The sequence below is a fragment of the Nilaparvata lugens genome, chromosome 4 (genome assembly GCF_014356525.2).
Source record: "Nilaparvata lugens isolate BPH chromosome 4, ASM1435652v1, whole genome shotgun sequence".
Lineage (NCBI taxonomy): Eukaryota > Metazoa > Arthropoda > Insecta > Hemiptera > Delphacidae > Nilaparvata > Nilaparvata lugens.
In genome coordinates this window covers 3,808,215-3,824,813 of record NC_052507.1, presented here as the reverse complement: position 1 = coordinate 3,824,813, position 16,599 = coordinate 3,808,215, and the positions used below count along the sequence as shown (strand labels likewise).

At 32.5% G+C, this 16,599-nt stretch overlaps 1 protein-coding gene across 1 annotated transcript in view; it reads right to left on the bottom strand.

The window, feature by feature from the left end:
• Nucleotides 1–1,103: 1,103 nt before the first annotated feature.
• LOC111055448 (protein eva-1 homolog C-like) overlaps nucleotides 1,104–16,599 on the bottom strand; it is a 34,790-nt gene continuing 19,294 nt past the window's right edge. The window contains exons 5-9 of the mRNA XM_039425650.1: nucleotides 15,990–16,136; nucleotides 14,394–14,609; nucleotides 9,847–9,983; nucleotides 4,855–5,159; nucleotides 1,104–1,649 (exon numbers count right to left, since the gene is read on the bottom strand). Coding sequence (XP_039281584.1) covers nucleotides 9,862–9,983; nucleotides 14,394–14,609; nucleotides 15,990–16,136 — 485 coding nt within the window. The 3' untranslated portion in view covers nucleotides 1,104–1,649; nucleotides 4,855–5,159; nucleotides 9,847–9,861. The remainder of the gene's footprint in view (nucleotides 1,650–4,854; nucleotides 5,160–9,846; nucleotides 9,984–14,393; nucleotides 14,610–15,989; nucleotides 16,137–16,599) is intronic.

The following is a 16,599-nucleotide window of genomic DNA, read 5'->3' as shown; positions in this document are numbered from 1 at the left end:
AATGATTTAATAGAATCGACAATAATTTGCAACTGAATAATCACATTCCTCGAATTTAAAGCTTATTTTCAATTTTAGGTGTAAATGTTACTGAACATAAACTGTAGAGATTTTCATGCTGAATCTTTTCCACTCAATTTTTCTAGTTTAAATTGTATCTGAAGACTGATAATTGGGAATCTAAAATCAAACTTTTCATAGATGGGGCGGTGCTCCTGAAATTTTTACAGATATGGGACTTGTGGCAGTCGATAGAGTTTATCAATGACTTTTTTAGGTATGAACTTGATCAAAATCGTTGGAGCCGTTTTCGAGAAAATAGCGAAAACACCTCTTTTGACAACATTTCCGCCATTTTAGCCGCCATATTGAATTGCAATTGATCGAAATTGTTCGTGTCGGATCCTTATAGTGTAAGGACCTTAAGTTCCAAATTTCAAGTCATTACGTTGATTGAGAGATGAGATATCGTGTATACAGACGCACATACACTCATACACACACACACACACAACACACACACACACACACACACACACACCACACACACACACCACACACACACACACACACACACACACACACACACACACACACACACACACACACCACACACACACACACACACATATACAGACCAATACCCAAAAACCACTTTTTGGACTCAGGGGACCTTGAAACGTATAGAAATTTAGAAATTGGAGTACCTTAATTTTTTTCGGAAAGCAATACTTTCCTTAACTATGGTAATAGGGCAAGGAAAGTAAAAAACTTTCTTCAATGTCAGAGTTAAATTTGAGGTACTTAATCAGCTTTTGCTTGAGCTGAAAATTTTGTGAAGTTAACAACTACAAGACTTGACCCATTTTGGACTACGTGTAATCTTATCTAAATTTGGGAAAGGAATAGCACAAGGTTACCTTTTTTCTCTCTATCATTTTTGATGATGTACTTATTGTATGTATGAATAAATTATATTAAGGTGAAATGAAAAGATATTGTCAATGCCACATCATTTATTCATAGAATAATATACATTAAACAATATGTTTTCATTAATTTCATCTTATATGGAGAAATTTCACAACATTCCTGTGCCAAGTGTTAATTGGATAAATTATAGTTTTATATGGGCTACAGTATTCAACTCACATTGAAGATGATAAAAAGGCATGGAAATATGTAGAGTTTAGAATATAATTCCATATTTATTCATTTATTTTGTAAATGAATGTGATAGTTGACAATATGATATAATAGAGTCTAGAATGCTTCCTTGAGTTTATATTTAAGGTCCGGTTGCACAGAAGTCTGTTGAATGTTAATCATAATTAAAGACCTTGAGAACCAATCAGAGAGAATAATATTAATGAGATGACTTCTCTGATTGTTTCTTGTGACATTTTCAACCATGATTAAAATTAAAGGGGATTTTATGCAACCGAGACCATGTATCACAACATCTCACCATACACCGTGTGAATTTAAAAATACAATTATTAGGTATGAATGTTTATAGTTTGGATATGTATAAAATATCTCACTAAAGTAGGGATTTGATATTGAAGATTTTGTTGCTATCATCCATAGTAGAAGTAACTTTGGCCCAAACTTCGCGGCTTCGTTCCTTGGGCACTGAATCGTACTACCTGAAAAACAGATATTAGAAAATATAACTTCAATTGAACTAGAAACTGTTATTAAACTTTTTATATATTTTTTATTATTTTACAAAGGCGACTTTCTAGAAGTATTTTAAGCCTAGGTGATGATGATGGGATGTTTGATAATACAATAATGAAGGTAGAGTTATGAATGAATAAAAATTATAGGTTATGCTATCCACTTGAATTGATTTGGGTCCACTTTTCAGTCCAGAAATAAATAAACTAGAAATTTTGAATTTGATTGGATATTAAATAAAAAATCTTTCTTTTCAATGAGAAATTTGGAATGCATTTTAATCTTCAAGGAGGAGGTTTATCCTGCTCATTCATATATCATGAGGCTGATGAAGCAACTCCTAGGAAAGAAATTAATTTTCACTTTTTGTGTAGTTGAGAAGTTGATATTGTGGTAATTATTCATATTGAATGAAAAAGTCTAAGAAATTGTCAAAAACCCACAGATTCATTGATATTAAAACTCCTCTGAGTTTATCACAGTTTGACAATGGTGTAATAACCAAAACCGGTCTTTCTAAGTATCAATAAATCTGTGATTTTTTGACAATTTCTTAGTCTTTTTCATTCAACAAGAAATCAATTCCTCATCTCTAATCAATTGTTTTTCTAATTAACGTAAATAAACATTAAAACAAATTTATAAAACAATATTGAAACTTGAAGTACCCTTTATTATTTAAAATATTACAACGACTATAGTTTCGACCATTTGGGTCATTTTCAAGTTGAAATGTGAATGTTGACATTTCAAATCGAAAATGACCTAAGTTATGGACGAATTTAGTCGTTGTAATATTTTAAATAATAAAGGGTACTTCAAAAGTTTCAATATTCCTTTATTAATTTGTAAAAGTATCCCATTAAAGTGATGTGTTTTTATTAAAACAAAGTTATTATAGAGTGTATCATCATGGGAAACAATATCAATTAAAAAATGTCTCAAGGGATACGGTATGGTAAGTAGAAATCATTTTGATAATTAATTGAAGGCTACAGTACAGAGACTCAAATGTTTCTTTTTCTCCTCAAAATATTAATTTTATACTCTCTCGATTATTGTAAAGTTTTTTGATAGGCCACAACTATCGGATCTGATTGTAGAATACAGGCATTTTTCTTATGTAAGTTTATCCTCATCTCTTACTGGTATAGATTATAACTATTGTATTTTGATATAACTTTAAAGTGGAAAAACACTCACATTCTCAGGCTTGAGAATGTGCAACACCAGCACGAAACGGTCGTCTTAACACCAAAGAATGTGAGTGTTTCTTCACTTTAAAGTTATATTTAAATACAATAGTAATAATAATAGTGAAAACAAGATTGATAACCAACAATATATAGATTGGTTATTCTATGGTCATATAAAAGTCAAGATGTGAGTTCATTATCTTCTCCTAACACTTTGTTTATTCTATGGTCGTATCAAAGAATATCAAGATATCACTTTATCCTCGCCTCCTATAGACCTATAGATTTGTTATTCCACGGTCATATCACAAAAAATCAAGATCTTATTTCAATATCAACTCCTATCGACTGTTATTACATGATCATATCACAATAATTCAGGGTCTGAGTTTATTCTGACCTCTTATAGAATTGTAATTCTATGGTAGTAACACATTAATTTGTGTCTTGTCATACAACAAAGGTTTTTATTTGGCAAAAAAAGCAGTGAGAGTATTGAATAACTTGAAGAACAGAGAGTCTTGTAAAGAAACTTCAAATCTGAAAATTCTAACGTTCCCTTCTCTCTTTATTCTTAATACCTTGCTATATGTTAGAAATGAATATAGAATCTTTTCCGCGTCTGGGAGCCAATCATTCTTACTCCACCCGACGTGGCAATGATCTATCACTGCCTCAAATAAGACTCTATAAGACAAGAGATAGCCATATTTTTCAACAAGCCGAAACTTATAGCAATCTTTCTTTAGAAATTAGAGAGCTGCCAATCTATGAATTCAAACAAATTTTAAAAAATAAATTGACAGAGTGCGTACTATTCAGCAGATGAGTATCTTCAGTCTTCAATATAATGAATGCTCATGATGCAACATTTACCTTTCAATTTTTAGTGAAACTGAATAACTTATTAAAATATGAGTTGTAGTTTGTTCCTAAATAAGACTACCTAAGACAAAATGTTAAGACAAATTTTTATTGTAATATTTTCATATATTATACAATTTCTTTTATCATATGCTTAATTTTATATCATAATTTCTCTTTTATTTCACAAGTGTTATATTATTGTTATTGTTCTGAACAAAGCTCAGGCTAGAATAGTGGAGGTAGAGCTGGTAGCTCTGGTAGAGCTACCAGAGGACTGTAATTTACTATTCAAATAATCAAATACAAACAAGGGGCAAAATTTAATCTTCAATTTGAGCCAGGTTATTTGTACAGTTAAACTCTGCATTAATGAACAATAAAAAAGAGCAAAAACTCACCAGATTTATTCCAATCTTGACTACTTGCCCTTCAAAGCCTTTATTAGGTGTTCTGGTCAGGTTCAGGGTGGGACGAAATCGGGGAATAGACAGGTTATTTGCTTACGGGCTGCCTTCTCGTTGATTCTGTGTTCAACTTGCAGGCTATGCACTGTGTTTCGAACAAAGCTCAAACTGGATTCTTTAGAAATTCAAATCCGATTCAAATTAATTCAATTCAATACTATTTACGCTGTTATATTCATAATTCACACACACCACATTCAAACAATTATTTACAAGAAATTTCCGATCGAAATTACATGACAAACACAATTTTGATCTTGCAACAAGACAATGGGCTGACGAGACAAGACTGAAGCCTTTCAAAAAAATCCACAATGCCAAGCGGCAGGACGGTCTGCGCCGGCGCAAACACAAGCCTGCTATTGGCAGAAATACAGTCTGGCATTCTGGCGCTACAATTCAAATTCTCTGGCCAGAACAGTTATTATTTTTTGATGTGCTCATACAATGTAAAGTTGTTCTGGCAATAAAGAATCTTGAATCTTGAATTAAAGATCTGACTTTATCCTCACCTCTTCTAGACTGTTATAACATGGTCGCATATCACAATAATTCAAGATCTCAGTCTATATCCTGACCTCTGATAGATTGGTTAATATTCCATGGTAATATCACAAAAATGAAAAATGTGAGTTAACACCTACCTCCCCTAAAGTATTCTCAGCGTTGGCATAGTTGTGGGGCAGTACACTGATTGGAGTAGTCGCCAAGGTCATGTCAATGTCATTCTCTGTCTCACTCTCTCCCTCCGACAAGGATATGGCGGGCAGAGTGATGGACTCTTCCAGTTTGTGGCCGCTGTCCTTGTCTAACTGGTTGCGCGACCAGACGCCGTCCTTGTCGAGTTGGTGACGGGACCAGAACAGGTGTCAGCTGACAAACAGCAAAACGCTGGTCAGGCCGAACGCTGCTGAAATTGCTGAGACAGCTAGAAGTTTTTCTTTGTTGCCTGTGAAAAGTTCGGGGTTTTGATTATTTCAATATTATATATCATATAACATTCAATTATAATGCTCTTCATTATTTACATTTATATATTAATATGTTATTATATAAATTGAAAAGTAAATAGCGTCACATCCTTCAAATGTCTTGGAGAATTTATCTCTGAGAAGGAAGCCCTAAGAGAGAGAGCGAAAAAAGCACAAATGGGATTTGGCTTGGTACAAAACATCTACAACAAGAAGTGTCTCTCAATAAAATCCAGGGTACGACATTACAACACAGTAATTGAACCCATGTCTCTGTATGCAAGTGAAACTTTAGCTTTGAACACCAAACTGGATATTGAGGATTTATGTCGTGTAGAGAGGAGAATCATGAGGAGAATAATTGGCCCAAGGAAAACGGAAGAAGGCTATAGGCTGCAGAAGAACTGCGTTGTGGAAAAATACTCAAAAGTATCTGCCGATATCAAAAGAAGGAGATTAAAATTCTTTGGACATTTGATGAGACTGCCTGGGGATCGAATGACAAAGAGAAACCTACTTTTTGTGAAGAGCAAAAAGACGGGGGGAAATTGGATTAAAAATGTACAGAAGGACTTATCTGATGCAGGAATTGATGATGACATAATATTTGACAGAAACCAATTTAGAAGGAGTGTTGCAAAGTGGGAAATACGCCCCGTGGAAATTAAGAGGAGAAACGTAGTCTTTTCCCAAGAAAGAAGAGAGGCTATATCGGCTAGAATGAAAATATTTGGAATAATCGTAGAAATAAGGATCTAGTACGGCATCCAAAGTAAATACTTAGCGATTTCCATACAAGGGAATTTGACTCATAATAATAATAATAATAATAATAATAATAATAATAATAATAATAATAATAATATAATAATAATAATAATAATAATAATAATAATAATAATAATAATAATATAAATTGAAACAGGAGACACAAGACATAAATAGATTGAAAACACTTGAAAACTTACATTTGAAACAGACTGTACCATGCACTGCTTGCTCGGTTGAGGAAGTGAACTCAGTTCCCGAAAATTTCCGTTTCAAATGTAAGTTTTCAAGTGTTTTCAATCTATTTATGTCTTGTGTCTCCTGTTTTAATTTATATTACAAACTTTAAAGTGTCTTCTAATATGTTATTATAATTATATATTCAAGTGTCCCCACACAGGGTAGCCTTTAGGAATTGGGAAACAAAATTGTATTTGATTTTTGGGATGTATTCGGTTGTTTATGTATTCTTCAAATAGGTAAAGAAGAAGAAGAATATTCTATGGTCTGTGGTCTGTGCAAACCTTAAAAAATAAAATGTCGCTTATATCTCATAGAGTAGCGTCATAGAGAAAAGATAGCATAAGAAGATATCCCATGGTTTGTAGATTTCAAAGTTTGGAAGTTTTGTATCAAATTATGGTGTTGTGTATCAAGTTGGGATGATACTGTACCATATTTTGTTGATACTGTACGTGTATCATTTTCTGTTGATACTGTATTATTTTCTGGTGATACTGTATCATTTTTTGTTGATACTGTTTAATTTTCTGTTCTGTTGATAAGGTATCATTGTCTGGTGATACTGTATCATTATGGTGATACCATGCAGAACAGATAGTGTCAGAAGATATCCCATGGTATAGGGGATTCATGTTCCAAATTTCACTGTTAACTCAAGCCGACGATCGTAGTAGTCCTGGTGAAGCTTTGTGGCGCTGCTAGACTCTCATATAGTGTGCCGTTCTTACACTCTCACCCGTAATCGGCTTGAGTTAACAAAAATTATCTTGAAATTTAGAACATCAACCACCTATATATTAGACGATATCTTTTCTATATGGTACAATTCTGTCAATTTCCACAGAAGCTAAAGAGCCTGTATAAGATAACTATTTTATTCTATATGATATTTTTTTAATAATTTCCACATTATACCAGGTCTGACACAAGACCTGTAGCAGACACTCATAATAATGAACAAAATTTCTGAATGTTATAGCTAGGCCTATGTGGAAAATATCTATTGTAGAAATGCTTGCAAATGATGAATTATATGGAATGAAATCAATTGAATGAACAGAATTGAAAGTGAAATGGAAAATATGAAGGTACAAGAGGAAGGATTATGAGGCTACAGGTGAAGGATGTGAGATATAATGAAGGATTGAGGATATAAAAAGAGAAGGGAAATCATAAAAAATAACAATCATATCAAATAACATTGGCCATGAAGCCCCTTGCTGGAGACTAAGGTTTGCATGGATCACAGTGAAAGGTGCGTCCACATTCACCAAACTTTTAGAAATTTATTTTTTTAAATAAGAGATCTCATCTGAAGGAAGTCCAATATTAGAAGAGGCTCATCAAATTCGAATAATACAGCAATCAGAAAGCTTCTCTTTGCTATGATGCTATCAATTTGTATTTTGTTTCTAATTTAATTGACGTTTAAAAATAATAATTACTATTTTATTTTTCATATTAATGATTGTATTGTTTTCAATTTGATAAAATAAATTCGATTTGATTTGATTCGATAACATTGTTTTTTGCCATGAAATATAAAATTATCAGACAGTAAAATGGCATACTTCCGGCTGATGAATACTTTTTTCCATAGAAATCAATGTATTTCTTCCTGCCAATAAGTGATAAACTTGAAACTTTGAAGTCCGTATGAGAAATAATTGATTGGGAAATTGATGAGAAAAAAATTACATCAAGGCGAGGAGATATTATGTTTTTATATAGTTTTAAGGAATACTCTTTCGAGATATTTTATTGTATGGGCTTACTATAATATTATTCACTTATGACACAAAAGGAAGAACATAGAATATAATCTTTAATAGAATAATAATACTTTTGCTTCTTCTGTGCTTATGAATTTCAAGATTGAATAATATTTACAGAATTTATATGAAGTGTAGGCTATAATCAATAAGAAACAATAGCGTAAGTAGATATCCCATGGTATAGGGCGTTCATGTCGCAACTTTTAATGTTATCCCAAGCCGATTACTGTCGATTATTGTCGATTATTGTCGATTTTTACTGTTTTGTTGGGGTGAGAGTGTATGAACGGCACAGTATGAGAGACTACGAGCGTCACACAGCTTCACGGGACAGACCTACGTGAACTATAGGCTTGGGATAACAGCAAAAGTTGCGACATAAACGTCCTATACCATGGGATATCTACTTACGCTATTGTTTCTCTATGCTATAATGTGGAATGAAACAGGTGAACAGGTTGTAGTAATTACATCAACTTAACGATTATGGAAATAAGGGAATTATTATTCAATGTGGAATCAAACCAAAGTAACCTTTAAGCCTACAAATAAATAATTATTACAGAATTCATGTTGTACTCATAGATCTTCTTCAGCCATCAACAATTTATGAATAATTTCTCATCTTTACTTATTGATCTCAGGATTCTGAGAATTTCAATAGATGAAGATTTCATCTCTTTCGAAGATCTTCTTTTGAAGATCATTTCCTGTATTCGTTATATTGAGATGTATATAATTATGTGAATGTACCGTATTCCGTGTAATAATCCATATATGTGACATATGAATAAGAATAAGAATAAGAATAAGAATAAGAATAAGAATGCTTTTTATTCCTTCAATGCATACATACAATGCTATCGGAAACGTCAGTCAACAATATAATACATAGTTTTAAGTTTTGAATTATACAGTGAAAGTTACACTTAGTACGATTTTGATTTGACAATACAGAAAGAGTAACAATGTATCGAATAAATACAAAATTGTTTTGCATTAGATGAAAAACTGAGGAAGAACAATTAAGTACATTTACATGATTAGTAGCCTATTGAATTATTTCACTACCTATTTGACTTGAAAATAGTCCTTCACTGGTAGTTGGAAGAAATCTGAAATTGAGTATAAATGTAATAATATGGCCCACTGTACCATTTCAAGTATTTATCGGATAATATAGTTATTTGTGCAACTAGTGCGCAAAGTGACAGTTTGCTGCACCGAAAGAAACGTTTACGCCCGAGCCGTAGGCGAGGGCGGAATGGTTTCTTGAGTGCAGCAGAGGAACTTTGCGCACGTATTTCACATTAAGTTTCTCCTACAGTTACCATTGAATATGAAAAGTGGGTAATTATGGGTAAAAAATTGCCTGAAATGCATCAAATGTTTTTCTGTGTAATTTTATTATTGATGAAAACCTTAATCCTAAAATCCTAAAGTCCTCGTTGTCCTTGGTTATAATATATAATGTAATAATTAGCGCGTTGTGCTTCGTTGCACCTCTGCTTACTATAGCAGCCCAGTCACTGTTACCAACTTCATTTTGATTTTGCTGCACTGTTGCTCCATATAACCTACTAAGTATTTTGCGTTGCCATGTTGCAAATCTGGAGTGCAGAAAAATTTTTCCCGCACTAGAGCGGAAAAGTGATTCTTTGCGTTCTGTAATCAGTGCAGCAATGGCCACTTTTCAACGTAACTGTAGGAAAAATATATTTTTATTTCTAATCCACTATTTCTATTTCATATGGCCCACTGTACCATTTCAAGTATTTATCGGATAATAAATATATTTCTATTTCTAATCCTGTAAGGTCCACTGAGCCTTCTTGATATGGTAAGTGAAATACGGTACGGTAAACTAAAAAATACTCACTCGAAATGTAATGAATCATCCTATATAATAGTAGAGCATCAAACATGTGGGTTTCATTTTTCTCCTCGTTTCCTTCATCCAGTTAACTTTGGGTGATCCTCTATCAATAAGATATGTATTTTTTGAAGTAGAATTGTCTGAAATTTAGAAAAAATGCATTACTTTGAATACATTTTTCTATAATCAATAATCTTTATTCTTGTCTACGAACATTTCAAATGTTATAAACAAACGTCATGTGAAGATAATACATAGCTTTGCATATACTAACAATATACCATACCGCTAACACATATATACATAACATTAAACATGTACACATATGTATACATATACAAATGTAATATAAAACAGTCAGATGCTCACGTTATGACTTAGGTACTCGTCAATTGTATAAAAAGCCTGTTTTTTGAGCCATTGTGCTACTGTGGATATAAACTTTTTTGTGTAAAATGTTTATTGTTGTCGGTAATTTATTGAATAATATACGGTAAGTACAGTGGCGGTTCTAGGCCTAGGCTGGGTAGGCGGCCGCCTACCCAATTTTTATGAGATTTTTTAAAAATGTTTCATGTAAACCTAAAAATGTTAAATAGAAAAATAAATTTTTGGAAGTATATTTAAATGTTTATAGTCATGAGTTATATTTTAGATGATTCAACAGAAAATTGTTTTTATTCTATTCTATTACTATGCCACATTTGCAGTGCGTGAACGCAGGGCTTTCTATGCTTAGAACGGGGAAAACATGCCTCAGGTCTACAATGACAACACAACGTCTAACTAATCTTTCAATTTTATCTATTGAACGAGAGGAAAGTGAAAGGCTGATTAAGAACCCTGAAAAAATCTTAGAGGCGTTCAGCAATGTTGGGCAAAGAAGACTACAGTTGTAAATATAAAATGTATTACTCTATGTTCTAAATAATGTTAAAGTGTAATAAACCGTTGATTTCATGAATACTAAAATGTGTATTTATTTCAGAAATTTCCTTCGATATTCCAAATAAATAGCCTATCAAATTGAAATATTATTTGAAAGAATGATTAAAACAGCAAAATTATGGTTGGCCTATTAGCAAAATAGTGTCGAATTGAACAATTAAATATGAGTATTAACAATTTTTATATTTATTAATACATCTTCATTTAATATCTATATGCTTTGACGTCTTTTTTACATGAATTACTTAAGTAGCCCTACACTAGGTCTATGAATAGACCTACAGTATGATAAGTTTTGCCTACCCAGTTTTTTATGTCTAGAACCGCCACTGGGTAAGTATTGTTGATAATTATAGCTTTTGAATGTTTCTTGCAGTCTGATGTATGCGGTAATTAGGTTATTCCTATTTCTAGTTCTATGTTCATGATGATGGCTACTATGTCTTGTTAATAGAGTTAGGTTTTTTTACATGGACCAGGTTACAATAAATGTACATTGAAGGGAGAGTCATGATTCCAAGCTCGATAAAACCATTTTTACACTCCTTAGACCAACGTTACAGCGGATGGTTTTTTTTGCCAAATAAATGCCTTCTTCATATTACTTTTTGTGTTGTTGAGAAGTTGATATTGTGGTAATTATTCATATTGAATGAAAAAGACTAAGAAATTGTCAAAAAACCACTGATTTATTGATAATTAGAAAGACCGGTTTCGGTTATTACATAAACTGGTTTATCAGAGATTGACAATGGTGTAATAACCGAAACCGGTCTTTCTAATTATCAATAAATCAGTGGTTTTTTGACAATTTCTTAGTCTTTTTCATTCAATATTCTTCATATCACTTGAGTTACCCCAAAGACGGAGCCCATAATTGAGATGGGAATGAAACAAACCATAGTAAGTCAGAGTAAGTACTTTTTCCCTACTGACACAACATTCTAGTCTCCTTATAGTAGGTACATAACTCTGGACAGTTTCTTACACAGATACTCTATATGCGGCTACTCCAACTCAATTTACTGTCTAGGACAATACCCATACATTCTAATAAAAATTGATTCGAATATCCAATGAAAGCTCTATAAATAGAATTGAGGACCTCTGCCACTGCAAATATTGATGGAATATCTGAATAGCAGAAGGAAATTCATTAAAATCTGTGCCGAGTTCTATCAATAATCTATCTACTCCTCTATCCTTATTTCCACATAGCCGTATTATTTGCTGTCTATTTTTCTGTGTTTTTTATTCTGGCTGAATTATTTTGTAAAACTGTAAAATTCCCCACAGAAACATATCGTCTCTCAATTGTTTGCTTAGGAACAAAGAAAATTAAACCGGTATATGGGGAGAACACAGAAGCAAACACTAATAATATTATATTGAAGTTGCTTTCCATGACGAAACACTATATAATAACTTTGTTAAAGTTCTGACACTGTGTTACTAGTAAATATTTGAAAAACACTTACTTTTTTGGAGTCTTGAGGAATGCATTTCACTCCTGAAGAGGAGCTTCATCAGCCTCATGAGGAGTGAAATGCATTCCTCAAGACTCCAAAAAAAGGAAGTGTTTTTTCAAATATTTACTAGTAACACAGTGTCAAAACTTCAACAAAAAATAAAATTATATTAACTATAAACACAACATTCTAATTTTTTGCCATAATTGAAATGCAATTACAAAAAGTACTACAGAATAGTGGACTTGATGAGCTTTCAATTGCTAGATAATAATAATGTGAGCTTTTTATTCCGCAACTATTTTTTATTCAATTTGAAACTCCAATATTTCTTGTTAAATTTGAAAATTACCAGTCCTTACGGATAGAATCAGCTGAAAAGCTATAGAGTCGAGTAGCAATGATGTAGGATATTGAAGTAGGCTATACCTTTATTCAAATCGATGATTGTCATTTTCCGCATCTGATAATGCAAAGTCTCTCGGTATTACAGTTCAAAGCAATTTAAAATGGGGCTTACACATCAAAATATTATGTGGCAAACTGTTGAAGGGAATTTTTATGTTAAAATAGATTGAAGTTCATTGTTGATAAAAGTGTTTCAATTTCAGTGTATTTTGCTCATCTTATTCATTCTCATTTGTATTATGGTGTTGTTGCCTGGGGTAATGATACAAATGTAAAGAAACTATATGTGTTACAGAAACGAGCAGTAAGGGTCATTGCTAATGTGAATAGTCGTTTTCACTGTGTAGATTTATTTAAAAAAATTCAAAATTTGGACAGTACGAGATATCTACATTCTTGTATGTCTTATGTAAAAGTTGATTTAGCAAGTATTTCTGTAAATAGCAACGTTCACAACCATTACACTAGATGAAATTAATTTTATCTCTTGAAATTACTTTCAAGTATAATAGAAATATGTCCATATAGAAAAAAGGAGTTTCTAATTTGAGGGTATTTTGTTTGCTGTTTGTATGCTCGTGTTTGTATTCTTATTTCTTTGAATGTAAATACTTTTTATTCGCTATGTTTAATCTATGACGATGCTATGCATTTGTATAAATGTTTTCTGCAATAAAGAAATCCTGAATCTTGAATCCAAATATAATCTTTCAAAAAAATTTTTTGATAGGATAATTTCATGAAGCATGCTCACATATGTGAACAGAGAAATCATGTAATAAATGATCATTCAACACAAAATCATTACCGGTATACATACAATCTGGTGTGAAACAATTGATTACGGTATGTGTGCTGGGCCTAATCTTCGATTTGTTAAAGAGCAGAAAAAACTTATCTGATTCTCACTTCATTTAGAAGAGTTTTTGCTCAATGTTGAGCAATGTTCACACTAGATTTGGCAACAAAATGTCGTTCACAAATAGTTTCAATCGAATAAGTTGTCAATTTTTCCTGTAGAAGAGAAAGTTGCTGTGCTTTTCAAAAAAATGGCAACGTATTGCCGCAATTCGTTGAAATCTCAGTTGACAACTCATGTATGAACGGCTTTAATGATTATCAGACAGAAATGGTAAAAAATCTACCAAAAGGTACTAATTACAAGTTATTTCTCTCAAAACTCTAATATATTATGGAATTTGAAAGGCATGGTAGACTACTCTCTATTATTCTGATTTCAATAACATTTTTGGGAGTTGACAATAGTTGTACCCTACACTATAATTGAATAATCGATGTATTCAAATTTTTCAAATCAGTGAAGTATTTCTCTAGTTTTTGATTTATTGTTTTCTGTGGTAAATATACAACATTTATTCTATTTCTTAGTTAACCTTCAAAATTCAAAACTTTTAAATAATTATTCTCATAGACCAAAAATTAAATAGCGAAGTAGTTGTGATGTGTGTGATTTCATAGCCTAATAATACTTGATTAGTCAACATCAACCTTTTATCAAAATTTTGGAGAGAAATAATATAGGCTCAGCCTAGTATTTCCTACAGGATCATATATAATATTATGATTATAATGTTCTGTGCAATAAATAATGAAATAAAAAAAATGATGTGGCTGCTTTTTTCAACTTTCAAGTAGACCATCTATAACCATCACCTTTTTGAAAGCCAATGGATTGTTTTAATTACACAAACCTGAATAATCTACCTTCATTTATCATATTTGTGGTCAGTCTTGTTGATGATGACGTCACAGTGGCCTGAGTGACATCCTGTACGTGAATGTCGTCTCCATTTTCCGAATCGTAGTCCACTTTGGCATCTTTTTGCGTTGGTTCTGAGTTGTCGTGCTCGAATTTTCCCTCTGGCTCCTCATCAGGTTCGTTGGCTGATACCCGGTCCTTTTGTAGAACTTTTTTGGGAACTGAAAAAAATTAATTTGTATGATTTTAAGTATGCTGTTAATCACTAGAATATTATTTAAATTGAATATCTGTATAATATATTGATATTGTATTCATTCACACTATAATAGTTGGTTCAGGAATGAATTAATTGAGTTTTGGAGAATTATTGAAAACTAGCTGGCCCGGCGAACTTCGTACCGTCAAATAGTTAATGCATCTCATGACAATCTTTAGCTGGATGCACACCTGAGGAGACGCGATGCGGCATTTTGCATCCAAGTGCTTCTTGCTTATTGGTTTGAATGGAAGAACTCACAGTCTCAAACACTAAATATCGGGCATGACGTGGAACGGTGTGATAAGGCAATCTCCATAAAATCAACACTTTGTATCACCAAGCCGCGCCTCCTCAGGTGTGCTCAGCCTTAGCTTAATCTGATGCACTATATTTTTATGAGAATTATCCAACAATCAGTATTTACATTATATCTCAATATGGATTTTCTATGTGCTTAGTTAGTTGTGTGTTTGTATTTTTAGATTTATATTGAATGCAGCTTGCTGGAAAATTGAATGTTATATCTCCTTGTTGCTGATTTTCCCGCGCATATTCTAAATTTACAGTTTGGACGTCGTTCGTACCGCGGCATTACTATTAGAATTTTGTGAATCAGTAGAAAAAAAACCAGATCCAACGACGGTTGTTGGTTGACAGCTGATTTTTATTTCTGTGTAGGGTCAGCTCCCATAAGGATTACATGCAAGGTCTATATAAATATTCTATAGAACTTGATTACATGTAAACTTTGAAGGACCGTAGGAAAGAGTCATGAAGTCGGATCATGAATTTGATAGGCCATAAACCTGCTCCTGAACATAACAAGCACAACTAAAAAAATGATCAAATTCGGTGCACACATAAAATAGTTATTGAATGTCAAAATTTGAGGCACGATTTTCATTTATATAGATAGATGGAGTAATCAATTGAGAAGCCATTTGTATTCTTGAATGTATTCAATTGACGATGTGAAAATGTTCAAGTATTGATAAAAATCGAATGGGTACACCATTTTATCTTCTGTCGAGTAATAAATATAATAGAAGCTATTAAATAAAGCTTATAGTATAAGCTTTATACAACAGTATTTGTGATTCTAAATATTGTAGGCCATACCATACAATATTATCACAATAAATTATGTAGTATGAAAGTGTAGTCTGTTTGAAAATTAGTTTTAGAATGTGTCTCATCCAGTGTATGTTTATAAATGTAGTATAAACATCTAAACATCTAAACAGAAGCTGCTCGTTTAATAGTATATAGGATTAGAATAGCTCACTTGACCTATCAAATGAGATGTAGCTTAGGCTTTCATGGTAATTGTAAAACTCACCGCATGCGTAGACAGCTTTCAGATACATCCGAGATGAGTGTCTGCAAGGTGGTTTTGCAAATGTGTTGATATCAGCTGCCACAGAGCAGCGCCTTCTGCCATGACACAGCTCCATGAAGCTCTCTGTCGCGTAATTTGTCAAGCAAGCTGAAAAATTAATATTATTCACCATGATTTATTCCTCCAAAATATTACAAAATTTCTTGGTTATTAAATAATGAAGCACTATTTTGATATACTGTAAGACTATTTTTTAGAATTATTGAATGATAGTAAAGAAAGTCTACAGATGAAAGCTACTGAGATATTGCAATTATTAAAATGCCAATGAATTAATAATTGTTATTACATGAAAATCCAAATTAACCTTCCGGTAGTCGCGCCCTACTCAATCACACGAGCAGTCGCGTGTTGTATTTTGTACAACATCGAATTATCCATAAGTGTTATGTTCTCTGTTTACTGTCAAAACATATTAATCAATTGTATAATTACTTTCTCCATCTTCATGGATTACTTATTTACGCCTATGAACATCTGGATGATTACCATTTCATAGCACAATAAGGTACATCAAACAAAGCCATCAATTCTGTGTTATTGGTTCGTT